Source organism: Pipra filicauda, unplaced genomic scaffold, assembly GCF_003945595.2.
Source record: "Pipra filicauda isolate LSUMZ 115617 unplaced genomic scaffold, ASM394559v2 scaffold916_size52146_pilon, whole genome shotgun sequence".
Taxonomy (NCBI): Eukaryota; Metazoa; Chordata; class Aves; order Passeriformes; family Pipridae; genus Pipra; species Pipra filicauda.
The window spans coordinates 8,506-24,805 of record NW_024105105.1 but is presented as its reverse complement, the minus strand read 5'-3'; the positions used below and the strand labels follow the sequence as shown (position 1 = coordinate 24,805).

General features: G+C 52.8%; 1 protein-coding gene across 1 annotated transcript; it reads left to right on the top strand.

Moving 5' to 3' along the window:
- Positions 1–7,240: 7,240 nt before the first annotated feature.
- Positions 7,241–7,816, top strand: LOC113989794 (olfactory receptor 14J1-like; the record flags this gene model as incomplete). Its single annotated transcript, XM_027724688.2, has 1 exon — positions 7,241–7,816. A coding segment is annotated over exon 1 (558 nt), but the record flags the coding sequence as incomplete, so codon positions are not given.
- Positions 7,817–16,300: the final 8,484 nt, after the last annotated feature.

Genomic DNA, 16,300 nt, shown 5'->3' with positions numbered 1-16,300 from the left:
TCAGTTACCATAGCAAACATCATACATTGCCATTTCTACAGTCAGTTACCCTGGCACCCATCATACAGTCCCATTGCTACTGTCATTTACCATGGCAACCATCATACAGTCGTGTTCCTACGGTCGGTCACTATGGCAACCAGCATACAATCCAATTGCTACGGTCGGTTACCATGGAAACCATCATACATTCCCATTCCTACAGTCGGTTACCAAGGCAATCATTGTAAAGTCCCATTACTATGGGCAGTTACCAAGGCAATCATCATACACTCCTGTTGCTATGGTCAGTTACCACGGAAACCACCTGTTATGGTCGGTTACTGTGGCAACCATCACACATCCCCATTGCTGTGGTCGGTTACCATGGCAACCATCATACGGTCCACTGCTACAATCAGTTACCATGGCAACCATCATAGAGCGGCATTTCTACAATCAGTTAGCATGGCAACCATCTGAATTCCAGTTTCTATGGTCAGTTACCATGGCAACATCATACATTCCCATTGCTACAGTCAGTTACCATGGCAACCATCATTCATTCCCATTCCTATGGTCAGTTACCATGGCAATCATCATAGTTCCCACTGCTGTGGTCAGTTACTATGGCAACCAGCATACATTCCCATTCTCATGGTCAGTTACTATAAGAACCACCATACATTCCCATTGCTACAGCAGGTTACCATGGCAACCATCATACATTGTCATTGCTATGTTCGGTTACCATGGTAACCATCATACAGTCACTTTGCTATGGTCGTTTACCATGGTTGTTTACTAACACACATTCTGGTTGCTAAGGTCAGTTCCCACGGAAAACACCATACATTCCCATTGCTACAGTCAGTTACCACGGCAACCAGCATACATTGTCGTTTCTATGGTCAGTTACCATGGCAACCATCATTCATTCCTGTTGCTACAGTCAGTTACCATGGCAAACATCATACTTCCCACTTCTACAGTCAGATACCGTGGCAAACAGCATACATTCCCATTCCTATAGTTGGTTACCATGGTAACCATCTTACATTCCCATTGCTATGGTCTGTTACCATGGCAATCATCATTCATTCCAGTTGCTAGGGTCAGTTACCATGGCAAACATCACACATTCCCCTTGCTACACTCAGTTACCATGGCAACTATCATACCTCCAGTTGCTACAGTCAGTTACCATGGCAACCATCACACATTTCCATTGCTTTGGTCTGTTACCATCGCAACCATCACACATTCCAGTTGCTAGGGTCAGTTACCATGGCAATCATCATACATTCTTATTGCTATGGTTAGTTACCATGGCAACCAGCATACATTTCCATTGCTATCATCAGTTACCACAGGAACCATAATACTTCCCACTGGTACAGTCAGTTACCATGGCAACCATCATACAGTCTTATTGCTATGGTCAGTTACCATGGCAAGCATCACATATTTCCCACTGCAAAGGTCAGTTACCATGGAAACCATCATACAGTCCCATTGCTATGGTCAGTTACTCTGGCAACCATCACAGATTCCTGTTGCTATGATGGGTTACCATGGCAACCATCATACACTTCCATTGCTATGGTCGGTTACCATGGCAATGAGCATACATTTTTCTTTCTACAGTCAGTTACCATGGCAACCATCATACATTCTTACTGCTATGGTCGGTTGCCATGGCAACCATCATACATTCTTACTGCTATGGTCGTTTGCCATGGCAAACAGCAGAAATTCCCATTGCAACAGTCGGTTACCATGGCAACCAGCATACACTCCCATTTCTACAGTCAGTTACCATGGTAACCATCATACTTCCCACTGCTACAGTCATTTAGCATTGCAACCAGCATACATTTCCGCATCTGTGGTTGGTTTCTATGACAACAATCATACATTCAAATTGCTATGGTCACTTACCATGGCAACCACCATATTTCCCTTTGGTACAGTCTGTTACCATGGCAACCATCATACATTCCCATTGCTATGGTCAGTTACCGCGGCAAGCATCAATCATTCCCGTTGCTACAGTCACCATGGCAAACATCACACATTTCCATTGTTACAGTTTGTTACCATGGCAACCATCATAGAGTCGCACTGCTATGCTCTGTTACCATGGCAATCATCATAAAGTCACATTCCTATGGTTGGTTGCAATGGCAACCAGCATACATTCCCATTGCTGCAGTCAGTTACCATGGAAACTAGCATACATTCCCGTTGCTACGGTCAGTTACCACAGGAACTACTATACTTCCCACTGGTACAGTCGGTTACCATGGCAACCATCATACATTCTCATTGCTACTATCAGTTACCATGGGAAACATCATACCTCTCACTGGTACAGTGAAATACCATGGCAACCATCATACATTGCTGATCCCATGGTCAGTTACCACGGCAACCATCACACATTCCCATTGCTATGGTAGGTTACCATGGCAACCAGCATACATTTCCATTGATACAGTCAGTTACCATGGCAACCATCAGACATTACCATTGAGATGGGCAGTTATCCTGGCAACCAGCATACATTCCTGTTACTACGGTCGGTTACCATGGCAACCATAATACATTCTTATTGCTATAGTCAGTTACCATGGCAACCAGCATACATTCCCATAGCTACGGTCAGTTACTATGGTAACCTCTTGGTTCCTCTTGGACAGAAGCAGATGCAGATGAGCCTCCCTGTTGTCCACCAACCTGCCAGCTGTGCTCTAAAGGTCTGTGTCCAAGGGCTGTCTTCACCAAGAAGTTTGTCTGCACAAACCTCTGGGACCCTTTGCATCCTGTTGTGGTGCCTTTCCAGTGAATACCAGGGTTATCAAAGACAACTTGAATGGGCTCTTTGTCTCACTCCACAAGGGCACCCAAACCAGTCTCACCCACAAAAGTTCACCCAAGTTGTTCATCCCCTAGAGCAGCTCCACAGGTCAAGGAAGCTCCTTCCTGCTGAGGACACCTCTCTCCTGCTCTTTCTCTCCTGTGTCTCCTTGGCCTTCTCTCCCAACCCATCACAGCCCTGCAACCTGGGAACTGTCTCAGCAGGCCTGGGCTGTTATTGCCTGCAAGTGGAATGAAGAGAGACTTGGGGCTGCAGCTCCTCCTCCTGTGCCCCACACACAGGGCATTGGGGCCTGTATGGCTGCAGCCCCTCAGCGAAGGTACCGGGGTAAGAACAGACTTGCAGTGGGGAAAGCTGTTCTGAAAGCCCCGAGAGCTGGGCTGTGCAGAGGCTTTGCTGACAATGGCCCTGGGGGTGGACGTGCTGGGACTCAGGCCCAGGGGGAAAATCCCAGGCCTGATCCCTGAGGAGATCAGCACGTGCTGCTGAAATGCTGGGGGAGAGAAGAGCCAGCAGAGGGAGGAAACAAGTGTGGACAGCCTGGGCTGATGTGCTTTGGACTCGTGCCTGGCCCGGCCTTGGCTGGGCAGAGAAGGGACAGCCTTTGTGTCCCTGCAGGGCTGGGATTCACTCCCTGCCCCAAAGGCCCCCAATGTGTCTGAGAAGCCCTGGGTGGTGCCTGTCCCACAACTGCTGGGAATGGGGATGGGGTCCCTGCACAGGCCCTGTGCTGTCCATGGCAGCTGCTGCACTTGTGCTGCAGAGCCCTGGCACCTCCCCTGGCACTACAGGCCCCTCTTTGGCTGTTCAGTCCAGGCTCAGCTGCCCTGAATTAGGTTCAGCAGTGAAGGGATGTCCAGGAGACAACTGCCATTGTACTCTGAGGACATGTAGAAAATACCCTGATAAAGAACAGGAGAGAGACCTCTCTCCCTGTGCCACCTGACTCCATTTGGTCACCTGAGCACCTCTAGGGGCTGCCCTGGACAGAAGGAACAGTGACAGGTTCCCCTGTCCTACATGTGGGCACCTTCTGCCACTGAAGTTGGCCAAAGCAATGTCCCAGCAGCCTCCAAGAAGATCCCACAGCTGCTGCCCTGTCCCTAGGAACTGCTCCACTGGAGCCTGCAGTTCCCAGTAGGAATCTCAGTCACCTCTGGCCCCTCAGAAGGAACCAGGGCTTTGTGTCCCAGCAGGTCACTCCTGGCTTTGGTCTTCCTTCATTGCCATGGGAGCTGGGACAAGGAGTCACCTGCAGGTGCCTGTTTTGGGCCCACTGAAGTGGGGCAGGAGGAATCCCAGCCCATGGGGGTTGTGGAGGGAGCTGAGTGTCCTTCTGGCCCCAGGTCTGCAGAGCCACAAGGAGACACCTCCGTTGACTCAGCTGAGTCCCTTCCCTCAGTGCAGGTGAAGGAGATCCCTCCTGGGCACTGTCTGGGTTTCCTGTCTAATGATGGGACATGAAAAGGGGCCTCTTGAAGTTAACTCTGTGTCTGTTTGGAGAAATGACAGTGCTGAAAGAAGTGTCTGTGCCCAGCTGAGAGAAGGCACATCATTATTTCCTTCAGCTGTGTGCCAGCAGGTTCCCCTGGAGCCCCAGGGACAGCTGGAGAGAGCCCAGAGGGGCAGAGAAAGGGCTGCCTGGGGCTGTTGCTGTGCTGCTGAGCTGGGCCGGGCTCCTGGCACACAGGGAGCTCCTGGCAACCCAGAAGAGCTTCAAAGAGACAGCTCTGCTGGTGAGCAGCTCCTCTGCACAGCCCAGCAGGGCTGAGGGCACTGCCTGCAGCACCCAGGGCACAGGAGAGAAGGCAGAGAGATGAGAGGCAGCCTGGGCTGGGAGGTGACTGAGCTCTCACTATGGGAGAAACCTTCCCAGGATTTGAAGGAAGAATTCTCTGGCTGTAGGAAAGTTCAACTTGCCTTCCTGGAGGCATCTCCTAAAGCTGGCACATCCCACAGCTTCTAGGATCTTTCAGCAGGACTCTCCCAGTTGCTGCAGTGCAGGGGAAGTGGCCATATGGCAGAGCAGCGCAGGAGCTGCAGGCAGCAAGGGCAGAGAGGAGAAGGGAGCAGGAGGTTCAAGGGATCCTGGGGTGGGAGGACAGGGCAGAGCTGCTCAGGGCAGGAACCTTGCCAGCCCTTTGCCACGGTCAGGCTGTGGCTGCAGAGCAGTGCAGGTGAGTTCCTGCAAGTGCCTCTGCCAGCTGCCAAATGGCAGCAGTGGCAGGAGCTGTCAGGATGGCTCTGCTGGATTTGCTGGGGTGCAGCAGGAGAAGCTGCTGCAGAGCAGGACTTGCTGCTGCCCCCTCAGAGGCCCAGGGCCAGAAGGTTCCCTGTGCCAGGGCTGGCTGTGGGGTGGGAAGGTGGGGGTGCAGCCAGGGGTGCCCAGGGCTGTGGGGCAGAGCAGGGTCCTGCCCCCAGGGCTCTGTGTGCTGGGGCAGGGACTCTGCTGCCTGCCAGGGTCAGCTCTCAGCCCGGCCAAGGAGCTGCCACGGCCCTGCAGGGAGAAGGGGTGGGTGGAAGGAGTGACCCCTCAGGGCAGGGCAGGGCTGGGCAGGGCCCTTCAGCTGCAGGCTCAGGGCTCCTCACAGCTTCAGCTCCACCTCCTCCATTTCCAGGGACCCTTCTCAGGAAGCACATCCCCCCAGAACACCTCCCCCTTCCCAGCCACCGCAGGGGTCTGGGATCTGCTCTGCAGCCCCTGCCCAGGCAGAGCTGCCCCTGGGCACTGGGCTGGGGATGGCTCTGGCAGCACTGGCAGGGAGCTGAGCTGGGCACAGGCAGGGGCTGCTGGCAGGAACAGCTCCTCACCCAGAGACAGGCAGGCAGGGAGAGGCAGCTGCTGCCACAAGGGCTGGGCAGGGGGATGTGGGCCCCTCCCTGCTGTCCCTGTGGCACAGACCCCTTCCCTGAGCAGCTCCTGCCTGGGCTCCTTTCCCAGCCTAAGCAGAGCCTGTGCCCTCAGGCCCACGGGGGCTGGGCTGTGCATTGCCCTGCAGCAGCCAGAGCCCAGGCAAGGACAAGGCCCTGATTTCCAGCTGTCTCTCTGTGTCCCTCCTCCCTTGGCAGCAGCACTGTGGCATTTCCCTGCCATCCCCTGCTGCCTGGGCTCTCCTTGTTCTCACCAGTGGGTTTTCTGAGCCACTGTGGGGTTTGGGGGGGCAGATTCCTGTCCAGACACAAACCCTTTGGGTGCTGCTGTGGGGATGTGTCTGTGGCCAAGTGCCCAAGTGCCCTCCAGGCACCTTCAGGGTCTTCAGCTGTTTGCCTGGGTGTCCTGCAGGGCTGCAGGTGCCCTCCAGAAGGGCACAGCTCTGCCATAGGATCTCTGTGCTGCACAGGATCCCCATGGAGAAAACTCCTCAGTGCTAAATCCATGGAAATGCTCTGGGAGGGGAGAGATGAAAAGGTGAGCAGTGTGTCAATCTGTTCTTTGGACATGGATTCCTGGATCTCTGTGCAGTTTCTCATTAGGGGAACAGTTGAGTGTGATGCTCCTCCAGCTCCAAGCTGCCAGCACAGGGCAGCTGAGCCCAGGACTGATGGGCAGAGCAGTTCTTCTCTCTGCACTGAGGGACTGTCCCTGTGCCCCTCAGAACCCACAAGACTTGACCTGCAGTGCAATAGGAATGTCAGGGATTTCAAAATTCCACATCCACTCCGAACTGTAGCAGGCGCAAGTAAGTGAACAAATACAAAGAATTCCCTCAGCTCAGTCCTTCATTTGGGCAAATTGCAAACAGCAAAGCTGAGAAGCTCTTGGATGTGTCACGAATACCTTTAATTTGAGATCACCCTGCATTCCAACTTCCCTCTCTAGCAGAGCAAGAAGGAGTCCTTGGGAGCCCATCACTGAGTTACTGCTCCCAATGGTCCCCTCAGCCAGCAAAAGGCAGAGCTCAGGGGAGGGAGCTGCAGGGAGGTCTGAGTGAGGAGAGAGAGCCTGAGAGTGGGGTGGCTGTGAGAAGTGTAATGTTTGGCTGCAGAAGCCTGGTCTAACTCAGCAGTGACTTTTCCTCCTCAACAGATCAAAATACCCTGGGGAAGCAGCAAATGTCCAATACCAGCTCCCTCACCCAGTTCCTCCTCCTGGCAGTTGCAGACAGGCGGGAGCTGCAGCTCCTGCACTTCTGGCTCTTCCTGGCCATCTCCCTGGCTGCCCTCCTGGCCAACGGCCTCATCCTCAGCGCCGTAGCCTGGGACCACCACCTGCACACCCCCATGGGCTTCTTCCTGCTCAACCTCTCCCTCACAGACCTGGGCTGCATCTGCACCACTGTCCCCAAAGCCATGCACAATTCCCTCTGGGACACCACAACCATCTCCTACACAGGATGTGCTGCACAGCTCTTTTTCTTTTTCTTCTTCATCTCAGCAGAGTTTTCCCTCCTCACCATCATGTGCTATGACCGCTACGTTGCCATCTGCAAACCCCTGCACTACGGGACCCTCCTGGGCAGCAGAGCTTGTGCCCACATGGCAGCAGCTGCCTGGGCCGCTGGCTTTCTCTATTCTCTGCTGCACACAGCCAGTACATTTTCCCTGCCCCTGTGCCAGGGCAATGCCCTGGGCCAGTTCTTCTGTGAAATCCCACACATCCTCAAGCTCTCCTGCTCACACACCTACGTCAGGGAACTTGGGCTCATTGGGGTTAGTGCTTGTGTTTGTTTTGGTTGTTTTGTTTTCATTGTTTTCTCCTATGTGCAGATCTTCAGGGCTGTGCTGAGGATCCCCTCTCAGCAGGGACAGCACAAAGCCTTTTCCACGTGCCTCCCTCACCTGGCTGTGCTCTCCCTGTTCCTCAGCACTGCCATATTTGCCTACCTGAAGCCCCCCTCTATCTCGTCCCCATCCCTGGATCTGGCCCTGTCAGTTCTGTACTCGGTGGTTTCTCCAGCACTGAACCCCTTCATCTACAGTCTGAGGAACCAGGAGCTCAAGGATGCCCTGAGGAAAATGATGACTGGATGCTTTTCAGGAGCAATAAAGTGTCTTTTTTCTGGTGTGTAGCATTCAGAATGGGACTCCTTAATGGCCCAGCCTTCCTGCTCTGGTTTTTCGTGGAGGTCATCTGGTTCTTCTGGCAATAATTTTCTGTGCAATGATATATTTTTATGTATCTGCCTTCTAACTTAGTGTCTACCCATTGAATTTGACCCAGAGATGTATAAATGATGAATTGTGCAATCTGTGTATTTAAACCAAAAAAAGGACACTGCGGTGCCCTCTTTGTCCAAGACCCTTCTTCTTAGATGCTCCTAAAGGACAGTACAGTGCAGGACAGGGTGTATTTGCAAAGAGGAAGGGGACAATAATCCCAGCCCAGCAGCACTGCCAGGGAGCAGCAGGGCTTGGTCTTTGCAGAGCTGCTCTCTTGCCACTTCCACACTGTCCTCCTGAGCCCCTTTCTTGCTGTAAGGCCTGAGTGCTCTCTGAGCACAGTCCTGTGGGCTGGAAGCCCTTGGAGCACAGGCAGGGACAGGCCCTGGGAACTTGTGAAGCAGAGCTGGGTTCCCTCAGCATCTCCAGGATGCTGTGGGATCTTCTGAGGCCACTGCATGGACTGGGTCACTTCTTCTGTCACCTTGCTCCAGGGCTGGAACTCTCCTGCAGTGTCACCATGACATTCCTGCTCTCTGCTTTCCAGGTTCCATTTTCAGATCCAGTCTTCCCCTCCTGTTCACAGGGACATCCTGGGAGTGCTTCAGAGCTGCCATCCTGGGGCAGCTCCTGCCCAGCGTGGGCAGGCACAAGGTCTCTCCAGCTGCTCCTCTCCCCTCCCCAGTGCCACTGTTTTCTGCAGCCTCCTCATCCTTGCCCAGCACAGCCCTCCTGGCACAGTTGGACACAGCCCTTGTTCTACCCCCTCCTCAGGCACCTGCCCAACCCCCTCAGCTCCAGCCTGATGGCCAGAAACCTTCAGGGCAGGGAGGCACTGGGGAAAGTGCTGAGGAAACCTTTCAGCTGCACTCAAATCCAATTGGAGAGGTTGACCTCGAGGAAGAAATCCCTTCTCATTCTCCAGAACCACCAGGACAACCTGTGTTGTGTCTTGGGCACTCCTCTGGAAGTGTGGGCTATGGAAAAGGTTTTGGTGTCAGGGATATTGAGAAGGCTGGGCAGTGTCACTGGGAGACCTCTCCCAAACCCTTGGAAAGGCCAGAGCCATCCCAGAGCTTCCTGGGGCCTTGGCAAAGGCAGACATGGAAGCAGTCTGCAAACAGGGCAGCAAGGAGGGTTGGCAGAGTTCCAGACTGCTCAGGCTCAGCAGGGAAGGGGATGTGGCAAGTCCTCCTGCAGCCATTGCCAGGCATGGGAAGGACAAGGTAGGGATTGCAGAACCCCTGTGGGAGAAAATAGAAGAGGATCATGTGCACCCAGACTTTATCAAGGCCCTTGACGTGGTCTCCTGTGGTCTCCTTATGGCCAGACTGGTGAGAGCTGGACTGAAGAAGTGAAACATGTGGTGGGTGGGAAGTTGGCTGAATGAAGAGGGTCAAATAAAATCCATGGTACCAATTCCTCTTGGCAGCAACTTCCTGGTGAAATCCCTCAGTGACCAGCCCTTGAACACCACTAGAGAACATCTTTATTATCTCTCTGTACATTGGGACATAATGTATTTTCAAGTCCTTTGTGGATGATGCCAAATTTCAGGGAGCCCTTGAGCAACCTGTCCTGGTTTAAAGACACATATTGGGGCAGGAACTCCAATCAAATGAACTCACTCCCCTTTTATTCCCTACCACTACAGGGAGACAAAATACAAGGAGGTATAAGTGAAAAAATAAGAGTTTACTGACAGGAAATATAGCAGCAAAACCAGCAATATCAAGAGAACTATTCAAAGCAACAGCAGAGAGAGAAATTGCCTCCTCTCCCCCCCTGCCCCAACTCCCTTTTGTAAACAGATAAAAACAGGGATCAACATGTGCCTCCCTTCCCCCTTTTCCCCCTGAATGAACAATGAACAAAAAACAAAACCAGGGGAGAGATGGGGCAAAGCAAAATGTGGGAAACTCTCTGGTCTGAGATCAGTTGTGCTGCCCAAGAACACGCTGACTCCAGAGGTGTCCAAGCGGGGCAGCGGGGGGGAGGCAGCGACTCTGCTTGATTCCATGGAGTTCTGGGGAGGCACAGTGGGTGCCATGAGACTCTTCAGTGTCACTGTGGCCCCTTGGTTCCAGGCGGTTCTGAGATGTCTCAGGGTTCCTTTTGTTCCATGAGACCCTACATGTCACAATGGTCCCTTGGTTCCATGAGATTCCACAGTGTCCCTGCATTCCTTTGGTTCCATGAGGCCCTGCAGTGTCACGGTGCCACTTGATTCCGTGATGTTACAAAGAATCAGAATGGCCCCTTGATTTAAGGCCAACTGCACATGGGGCTGCCTTGGGGGGAGTGTGGGCACCCAGACAAGGGAGTTGTCACCCCCCTGGACTCAGCCCTGGGGTCACCACATCTGGACTGGTCCGTCTGTCTGTGAGGTTCCCCATTCTGGAGGAATGAGGAAGAACTGGAGAGGAACTAGAGGAGATCTGACAGGATGGAGCTTTTCTCTGTATTGGAAACAGAATGAAATCTCCACAAAGAGTAGCATGGAAGGTACAGACTGAAGGTGAGGAAAAAGAAATATCACTCAACGGGGACCCTTGTGCTGCAAGAGCTCACCCAGAGGGAGTCAGGATCAGCCCATGGCTTTGTGTTCCAGGGAACAGCCAGAGCTGGTGCAGAGCCATCAGGGAGGGTCTAGAAATGCTGCTGGGAGGGGGTGGGAAAGCAGGAGGGGTGTGTGCAGCCTGCAAGGCCAGAGCAGCAGCAGGGCCAGGGCAGGACAGCCTGCAGGAGAGATGGCCAAGGGCTCTGGCAGGGCTGCAAGGCCCAAAGGCACCCAGGCCTTTGTCCCCTTGCCTCTGGCAGCTGCCTCTGCCACTCAGGCCACCACAAGCCACTTTCCTGGCAGGTTCTGCCCTTGGGTTCTGCCTCGCCCCTCCCTCAGCAGCCTGGCAGGGGTTGCCCAGTTTTGGGCCTTTGTTGTTCCTCCCCCTCCCATCCCAGTGCCCCCCAAACAGCCCTGAGCCAGCCGGGAGGGACAGGATCTGCTGGGCCAGGGCCTGGGGCTCAGCCCTTGGCCTTTGTGCTCCACAAAACCAAGGCAGGCTTTGCTCAGCATTGCAGGGGCCTGCCCAGAGCCTTTGTCTGCCTGCACTCCTGGCCTCCAAGGAGCTGCTCCAAGGAGTCCCTGGGGAGGCTTTGGCAGTGCCTGCCCTCAGTGGGGCCCAGCAATGCTTCAAGGCACTTGGACTTTGGCTTCTGACTTCTTCAGCAGCTGCTTCAATCTTCTCTCAGCACCTCAGGATCATGGGCTGGGCTGCAAACACCCCGTGGGGTTCATTAAATTCCAGATATCCCTCAGCATCTCTTTGTCTTCCTTTAATTGTTTTCAAGGCAATTTCAAAACAAGTCTTCAAAGTTTGTACTTTTTTTGTTTTTAATTCAATGATGGATAATTTTTAAGTTCAGAGAAGAGGTGATAGAGGTGTTCTCCAAGTGATCTTGATGCTGAGTGTCTGCTCAGGAGATCCACACTGACCCTGGATGATCAACATTTCTCCTCACCCCCCAACCTCACCAGTTCTGACATGGCCCATCTTGGACTGACAGCTGATGCAGCTCCAAACACGCTGTGGGACCCATTAAAACACAGAAAAACAAATTATTTTCATTCCTTTAATTGTCTTCAAGTCTTCAAGACTTCTACAGCTAATTGGAGTTGTTTTGTAATTTAGCTAAGGAGGAAGATTTTAAAGTGGATATTACGAAAAAATATATATTTTTTGATGAAAAGAAATGATTTCCAAAGATCTTTGGGATGCAAGAGGGTCAGGGCAGAAAGGATTTTGATCCAAAGACAAAGGGGGCAAAAGAGATTAGTAGCACTTAATCATTGACCAGTTGAGCAGTTTTCAAGCAATTTAATAGCATTTACTACAATTTTAACAGTGACTGAATTATAGATTCCCAAGAACAACATTCCCACCACAGTCAATTCACACCCACACCCAGGCAGAGATGTGTGGACACATCAAGAACTGGCTGTGGAAAGGTCCCTCTCCCAAATTCTCCTTGTTGTCAGGGAAACACTCCCCCAAATCCCTTTTTTTTCCCCATCAGACAAGGGTCACAGCTGGAGGAGTGTTTGTTGAGGGGGATCAGAATTGTCCTGGGCATCAGTGAGGGTCTTTGGAGTGTCACAAACTGGAGGGTTCTCGAGCTGGGAGAGGCTGCCAGAGGTGTCCCACTGAGAGGGAGGTGCTGGGGAGCTGCCAGGGCCTCCCTCAGCCCCGCTGGGTGTGGGCTCCCAAGGGGACTGGCTTTAGTGATCTGCTGAATTTCCATCCTGGTGTCAGGAATGACTGGAGTTTCCACAGTATTTGGGAATTGTATCCAAACTGTTCCATTTGGGCCACAATTCAGGAAGTGAATATTCCAAGGCTTTCATGGGATGACTGATTATCCTATGTTCCCCAACTGTTCCACTCCGAATTGTTCCCACATTGATCATCCAGCAGCACTTGGACCAGTCCAGGGACACTTCATTGCTCACCTGCTTTGGTCAAGGCTTGTCAGGAGCTCCTGAGATCATACCTATAAGAAGGATGGGGACAGAGTTCGTTGTAATAAGACAAGTGATAATGGTTTTCAACTAAAAAAGAGCAGATTTGAACTAGATGTGAGGAAGAAATTTTTTACACTGAGGGTGGTGAAACACTGGCACAGGTTGCCCAGAGAAATCATAGATGACTCACCCTTGGAAACATTCAAGGTTGGGTTAGAAAGGGCTGTGAGCAACCTGATCTAGTTGAACGTGAACCTGTTCACTGTAGGGGGATTGGACTAGTTGGTGTATAAAGGTCTCATCTGATTCAAACTATTTAGGATTCTGTAGTTCTTTCCTACTGGAGCCAAGGCTGACAAGGATCCCACAGGTTTCAGACCCAGCTGAGCATCCCCTTTGATGGCCCAGCTGGCAGCTCTGCTAAAAAGCTGCTGCAGAGAACCTTCAGACCTAAAGGAGCTTTTGTGCTGGGCTGAGCTGTGGCTCTCAGGGCTGGGGGGTTGGCTTTTGGCTGCCAGGTCCCCACCAAGGCTTTCTCACGCCTCCTTCTTCTCCACTCCCCTTGGTGCCTGCAGGGTTGTTTCTCCCCCATTTCTCTCACTCCTCTCTGGGTTACAGCACCCTGGATTTTATCCTTTCTCCAAAGGGTTATCACACAGGGGCCTCTGGAATTGCTTTTTGGCTCAGCTTTGGGCACTGGCTGGTCCATTTTGGAGCCACCTGAAACTGGCTCTCTCTGACACAGAGTCAACTCTTGATCTCCTCTTCCCTAAGGGAAACCTGCAGCCCCCTCCCTGCTACCAAACCTGATCCACAGGGTCATTCAAGTGCCCAGGAATAGAGGAGGTCATTGAGCCCATTATTCCTCAGGCTGGTTAAACAAGACTTTGTCCTCTTCCTGTCCCTGACTGCAGGTTCTTTGTGTCAGAGCAGAGCTGTGCTGGACCTCAGCTGTGCTTTGCTCCAGAGCCTGCTGGGGTGGGGGCAGATGGCAATGGAAGAGTTGGGTTGGACTGGATGATCTTTGTGGGTCCCTTCCACCTCAGCATATTCTGTCATTCTGTGTTTGTTTGGGTTTGGTTTGGTTGGGTTTGGTCTTTTTCCCTCCTTTTGATTTTCCTTTCCTCTGACCCATGAGTTTTTTCTTCATTGTCTTGGGCCTTGCTGGGCACCTGATGGCAGGACAAGTTTATCCAACTCAGTCATCTTGACCACATTTTTTGTCCAAGTCACCATTAACTAGAGGAGGTTTCTCACAGACTTGCTGCAACTTGGCCTCATCCACAAAGGAGTGGAAAGTGCATTTCATCCCATCACCCAGAGACATAATAAAGATCTTCCATAGGAATGGTCAAGGGCTGGTCCCTGATGGATGTCACCTGGGAGTTGCTGCCAAGAGGACTTTGTGCCATGACTTTTGACCCTCATCAGTCATTCAACTTCCCACTCACCACATGTTTCACTTGTCCAGTCCAGCTGTCACCAGTCTGGCTCTAAGAGACCACAGCAGACCATGTCAAAGGCCTTGATAAAGTCTGGGCACACAACATCCCCTTCTTTTCCCTCCCACAGGGGTTCTGCAATCCCTGCCTTGTCCTTCCCATGCCTGGCAATGGCTGCAGGAGGACTTGCCCTATCCCCTTCCCTGCTGAACCTGAGCAGTCTGGAACTCTGCCAACCCTCCTTGCTGCCCTGTTTGCAGACTGGTTCCATGTCTGCCTTTGCCAAGGCCCCAGGAAGCTCTGGGCTGGCTCTGGCCTTTCCAAGGGTTTGGGAGAGGTCTCCCAGTGACACTGCCCAGCCTTCTCAATATCCCTGACACCAAAACCTTTTCTATTATCCCACAGTTCCAGTTTAGTGCTCAGGACACAACACATATTCTCATGGTTCTTCAGGAGAAAATTAAAAGTGGTTTCATTATAGAGGTCAACTGGTGGAGCAGCCCAGTCTGGTCTGGCCCCACAGCAGTGCCCAGCCCAGGGTGCTGCAGAGCTCTGGGCACTCCCCCCACAGCCCCAGCCCCTCTGAAGGGCACAGCAACTCCTGGGGCACAGAGGGGAGTCTCAGCATCCCCATCAGCTCAGGGGCTGGACACTCAGCATGGCAGGAGGAAATGGAGGTCAGGGAAACTGCAGGAGCCCTGGTGTCACCTCCAGGAGATGCCCAGCACAGCCTGACTGTGCCCCTCAGTGCCAGCCCCTCTGCCCAGCCCAGCCCAGAGTCCTGGCCCAGGGACAGAGCAGCCTGTCCCCAGGGGGGCTGCAGAGAGAGGTGTCTCTGTGTCAGGGATTCCTCTCTGCAGGCCCAGAAATGCTCCCTTGCTCTTCTCCAGGGACATCCCTTTGCCCAGGTCAGTGTGTCCAGGCTGCCTTGGCCAGTTGCAGATCCCAGCCTGGGATCCCTGCAGGGCCCTGAGCTGGAGGTGCTGCTCTGCACAGGGAGGGGCTGTGGCACCCTGGGCTGACCCTGCACTGGCCATGCTGGTCAGGGTGGGGAGCAGACCCAGCAGGATGGGGATCACTCCTCTCCACCCTCTGCCATAGTCCTGGAAGGCTCAGTAGCCAAGAACAAGGCTGGGCAGGACCATGGGCTGTTTCCAATGGCACAAAGGGCAGGGCAGGGCTCCACTCCATGCAGCCTGTGAGCTGGAGAGTTCTTCAGGACACCCTCCTGGAAAGCCCACCCCTGGCTCTGGTACAGCCCTCCCTGAACTGGGGAGGCACAAGGGGAGTTCACTGTGGGTGAGGCAGGTCACTCCCCAGAGTCCTTTCTCTGTTCCTGCTGCGGCCCCTGGGGTTGCAGAACTCTCCTTTACCAGTTCACAGGCACATTTAGTACTTGATCTCTGGTAAATCTACCCTGGGCAGGATTCTGCTCCAGGGCTCCATTCCCTGCTGACTGGATGGGACGGGCTGTCCCTGCAGATCCTCTGTGCTCTCCTGCACTTCCTGAGTTCCTACAGACAAGTCCTCACCTCCATCAGAGCCCTCACAAGCTGCAGAGCCCCAGGCAGGTGACTTGGAGACCATTTGCCACTGGCCACCAGCACAGAACATCTGACCCAGCCCTCAGTCCCTCAAGTACCCCAGTGAGTCGCTTCTCTCACTGCAGGGACTGAATGGGGAAACAAGCAAAGCAATGAGACTTTGCAGAGTCTATTCCTTGGCCTTGTTCTTTACACCAACCTTTCAAAAAGAACAAAGTCTTCAGGAACTGCCCAGGGGGATCCCCTTTCCTGATGGAAATGATGTCAAGGAGCCCAGCTCTGCCCCAGCAGTGCCCAGGGCCTGTCCCTGCCCATGGTCACAGGACTGACACAGAGCAGGGACTGAGGTGCCAGAGCACTCAGGCCTTGGGCAAGGAGCAGAAAGGAGAGGGAGGCAGTGGAAAAAGAGCATCTCTGAGAAGGCCAAGAGCTGCTGCTCCCTGGCAGTGCTCCTGTACCAGGACTCTTTACCCCTTCTCCTCTGCACACAGGCACTGCCCTCCAGCTTCAGGGAAGTTGTTGAAGAGAGAATCTGGAAAAAAGAATTCAAATCCTTTATTCTACTCAGAGATTGTGATTCCTCATGTACAGAATAACAAAATCAGGATGTTTGACAAAGAAATTGCTGCAGAAACTTTTATTTTCGTTAAATGCACACAGAGAATGATCCCTCATTTACACAACTGTGGGTCAAAACAAAGAGTTAGAGAGTGAATTAGATATGAGATGAAGAATAAATTTCTGTGTCAACAACATTTAAAGAGGAAAAAATGTAGGAAACGGCCCCCACCACCACCCTCAAAAGCTTTAGAAAGCAGGCTGGGCCAGTAAATGG